The sequence below is a fragment of the Cajanus cajan genome, chromosome 9 (assembly GCF_000230855.2).
Source record: "Cajanus cajan strain Asha chromosome 9, NIPB_CcT2T_4, whole genome shotgun sequence".
Classification (NCBI taxonomy): Eukaryota; Viridiplantae; Streptophyta; class Magnoliopsida; order Fabales; family Fabaceae; genus Cajanus; species Cajanus cajan.
Genome location: NC_138525.1, coordinates 22187029 through 22191848, shown reverse-complemented (window position 1 = coordinate 22191848; position 4820 = coordinate 22187029). Strand labels below are relative to the sequence as shown.

Here is a 4820-nt window from a genome sequence, read left to right as displayed (position 1 = left end):
AGTTGAGATGATTGTGCATAATATACACAAACCTTTTCCAACTCATCCGCGAATTTCTATAATGTTTAAAACCAATAATTAGCAAACTAGTAGTTGTCAAAGACAATAATTTCATGATTGCGTTAGTGTTAAAAAGCTCTATTATCTAGTTACCAACATACACCTTTTAAAAAGTCTTTAAATAATTGAACTTTCTTTTATTGATTGAAAAATTAAACACTTTTCCGGTTTATCAACATGCAACTATATTAAACACATCAAAACAAACTTTTGGCCTCATAAAAATTAATTGCACTTTGAAAAAAAAAGTATTTTAATAAAATAAAAAAACACACCTCTTGATTTATATACATTTTCTAAGGTTATCATAAATTTTTTATTTAATAAAGATCTCGTTAAATATCATTAAATATATTTATACATTATTGAGATAAAACTCGAAGAATAACCCTAAATTATAGGTAAGTTTTGTACAATTAATTAATTATTATTTAAGTGAGGCGCCTAATCGAAATTTTACAAAACTTAGATGCACTTTTTCTAATTATTCTCTTTTATTTCTGGTCCCTCCTTCAAATTTTAATTGCTAAAGCACCACTCTTCTCTCCACGTTAAATGCAGTTCAATTCTGCACAGTGTGCAAACAAAGCCACCACCGATGTCTCCGCCGACGAACCCTCGCCGGAGCTCCGATCCCACCGCCGCCGCCACTCCGGGATGGATCTCCGACTCAATCAACGGCGGCTCCCTCCGCCGCGTCGACCTCCACACCGGCACCAACGGCTGGGCGTCGCCGCCGGGCGACGCCTTCTCCCTCCGCTCCGCCAACTACTTCACGAAGCGGCAGAAATCCCCCGCCGGCGACTACCTCCTCTCGCCGGCCGGCATGGACTGGCTGAAATCCGGCGCGAAGATCGAGCACGCGCTCTCACGCGCGGACAACCGCGTGATGCACGCGCTGCGCGAGTCTCAAACCCTAGGCAAGTCGCTGAAGAGCTTCGTCTTCGCGGTGAACCTCCAGATCCCCGGCGCGAGGGAGCACCACAGCGCGGTGTTCTACTTCGCCACGGAGGAACCGGAAGCGCTCCGAACCGGTTCGCTCCTGAACCGGTTCGTGTTCGGCGACGACGCGTTCCGGAACCAGCGGTTCAAGCTGGTGAACCGGATCGTGAAGGGACCGTGGATAGTGAAGAAAGCCGTCGGGAACCACAGTGCGTGTTTGTTAGGGAAAGCGTTAAACTGCAGTTACTATAGTGGTTCGAATTACCTCGAAATCGACGTCGATATCGGAAGCAGTGCGATTGCGAGCGCCATTCTGCACCTCGCGTTGGGCTACGTCACTGCGGTCACCATCGACATGGGATTTGTGGTGGAGGCGCAGGCGGAGGACGAGTTGCCGGAGCGGTTGGTCGGCGCCGTTAGGGTTTGCCAGATGGAGATGTCGTCGGCCACCGTCGTCGAGGCGTTGCACGCGCCGCCGCACGTGCCGCGTGGAGTGGGGTTGGCGAGAGTGAATCACCATAAGTCTGCGGATGAACTCACGTTCGAGGAATAGATATTTGTTTAGGGATACAAATATTATGATTTTTTTTTTATTTTGGTTATTTTCCCGTGGATTTTAATTTCTCATTTTTTGGATATAATGAAATAAAAATAATGTCAACATTATAGTACTTGTTAACAAATTTATGTAATTATCATTCAATGATTGTAAAATATTGATGAATGGAGCTTTACAAGTCTAGCGGTGGGAACAATTTTTATGAGGCGGGGAAGGGAAGGGAAAGTGGTAGGTAAAGTTTGGAATCTTTGGAGGGTGGATGGATACACGTTGGACATTCCTTGCTTTAAATGAAAGGGATCATAAAACCCTATGCTATGACCTCATAATAATAAAATCAATGCTTATATATATAAATATACAATGTGATACCATATGCACAGGTAGATGCCAACCTCCATCATACTTGTATGATTCATCTCTTTTAAGGTGTGTTTGGTAGAAAAAGAAATAAGCCAAAAAAAAAAGAGAAATATATGGGTGAAAATAAATAAAAAAATTAATTGATTGGTAAATAAAAAATAATATTATGAATAGATGTCATTTTTCATTTCAGAATCAACACTTCTTAAAATTGGTCCTCTTTCAGCAAAGATTTTTATATTTAAAACAAATGATAAAAGTAAACATGAATAAAGTTTTTTTATATATATATAAATTCAACTTATATATTTATTTATTTTTAAAGTTTCTAGTTTGTTTAAAAAGATTGATTCATTTTATTTCATAAGTATATGAGAAGAAATTTATTATTAAATGGATGTTATTGTCACCCAAACAATAAAAAAAGACATCATTAATATTTGAGGACTACATCATAGACATGAAATTTTGAGGTGGGTTACGGCAAAACATTTCAACAATCCTTTTTAGGTGATAAATATACAGCCATATTCTATGGAGGGAAATCTATATACATATGCAAAAATAAAGTGCAACCAAATTGAAGTACCTTGTTGGTGTGTAGTACTGGTTGTCAAAGAGCATGGATGTTTCATAATATATATTGTAAGGTTAACTGTATCTTTCGTATCCCATGCTTTAATTCAATTCAACTGTTGTTTTTTATTATTATTTTTATTTTTTATAATTCATATTTGTAAAAATATAATAAAAAAACCATAAGGTGTTGAATTGTATTTTAATTTATTTTTCAAATATTTTTTAAAATTAAATATCAGTAAAGCTTAAAAAATATCCAATATTATATACATATATATATATATATATATATATATATATATATATATATCCAGAATTCAGCGTTGTATTATTATTTTGTTGAATAAGATTTAGGAGAAGAGACGATGCCTAATCCAACTATATTAATTTGTAATGAATACATGTCCGAACATACAAATTTTGTTGCTGTAATTTATAATGAGCAATTTATAGTGATATAAGATTATTTTAATTATTAATATATTTTTAAGTAGATTATCATTCAATTTATAAATAAAATAAAAAGATAAATTCAAAGATACATAAGATCAAAAAAATTCTTAAAAATAGTTTTGTTAAAATATTATTTTGAATATAAATTAATTAACACTAACACATACCATAAATTAAATTTTGGCACATTTGATTACCGGTAAAATACAATTTGGAAAGAGATATTTTTTAAAAAATAATATGAAAAAAGCATAGGAGGATAGACTCAATAATTACATAAGGCATATTTATTACCTACTGGTTTAAGTTTTATATTTAGACAATATATATTGAAGACGAGTTTGGATTATGTTTTGGTCCTCTCAACCTATTTTGATGGAATATTATTTAAAAAGTATATTTTTTAATAATTATATATTAATATCTTTTATTTAATAAATAATATTTTATATAAAATATGATAGTATATGTATAATTTTACTAATTATTTAAATATATATGTAAAATATTAAATATTATGTTATTTAAGTGTATACTTTTTATTCTATAGTTTAACTATAATAATGTTTTTTTTAGCGGAACTATAATAATGTTAATATTGATATATTACTAATGGTTAAATTAGTGTAATATATAGTCTTAAGTTTAAACTAATAGGGAAATTGATATTGGTGTTCCTGATGAAGTTGGGAGACTTGAAGTCCTTCGCATAAATACCAAAAACATGAAGCTTTCTGATGATGTAAGTTAAGCATTGCTTACTTTTCATTTCTCTTAGTGGATTCTGTGATTTTTTGTGTCTAACTTTGTTATGCATACTGGTAATTTTTATGAGTTCAAATTATAAATTGTGTGAATAATACCCAGTCAGTTTGGTGTATATGCATTGTAGCTTCGTGTATGGTTTTAATTTATTCTCTAACAACCTTGAATTTTCTGTTATTCAACCGAATTGGTTCTCTTATTGTAGGTTGATTTAGAGAGAATTGCAAAAGATACTCGGTGCTGACCTTGCTGCCCTTTGCACTGAAGCTGCTCTGCAATACATCAGGGAGAAGATGGATGTCATTGATTTGGAAGATGAGACTATTGATGCTCAAGTACTGAATTCTATGGCAGTTTCAAATGAGCATTTCCATACTGCTCTAGGGATAAGCAATCCTTCTGCCTTAAGAGAAACTGTTAGTAGTTTTTTTATTTATTTTTTTAATTCTTTTAAATTCAAAACATTATTAGTTGATGAGACTTTCTGTCTTTGTTGTTCTTTCCACTAATTAATTACCTAATCTCGTAACTCTTACATCTCATCAAAATTTATTATTTTTAATAAATTTCAAGTAATTTTCAATATTTTTACCTAACACTTAATTAATAGTTGAAATTTATTAAAAATCACAAATTTCAATGATTCCCGCATCTCACTAAAATTTATTATTTTCAATAAATTTCAAACAATCTGAAATTATTTTTTAGTCTAACACAATTATAAATTAAAATTTATTGAAAATCAGAAATCTCAATGGCTTCCACATTTCATAAAGACTTATTATTTTTAATAAATTTTAAATAATTTCCAGTATTTTGTCTACTACTCTATCATTAGCACGGTTGCATCCCGACCCACAGACAATATGCAAGCCTCAACACATACAACCTTCAGTTGTGCTCCATTGAAATCATCTGTAGAACGATCAAGTTCTTCAAACCCATTAATGCCCTCTGTCAATTATGGTGCTCATTTTCTTTTAAAAAAAATTATTTAAAGTTATTTAAGTTGTTGTATAACCGAAGAAAACAAACCTTGATTGCATCACGATGCAGAGCCAACATGTCAACCTCAACACATACAGCCTTCAGTTGTGTT

At 32.7% G+C, this 4820-nt stretch overlaps 1 protein-coding gene across 1 annotated transcript; it reads left to right on the top strand.

Moving 5' to 3' along the window:
* Window positions 1-414: 414 nt before the first annotated feature.
* On the top strand, window positions 415-1739 carry LOC109788579 (protein ENHANCED DISEASE RESISTANCE 2). Its single transcript, XM_020347342.3, has one exon. It carries the CDS (start codon window positions 659-661, stop codon window positions 1553-1555), a length of 897 nt encoding a protein of 298 aa, XP_020202931.1. The 5' UTR covers window positions 415-658; the 3' UTR covers window positions 1556-1739.
* Window positions 1740-4820: the final 3081 nt, after the last annotated feature.

What these genes read in the sequence shown, in the direction of transcription:
- LOC109788579 (XM_020347342.3), top strand. Translation starts at nt 659, where the DNA reads ATGTCTCCGCCGACGAACCCTCGCCGGAGCTCCGATCCCACCGCCGCC.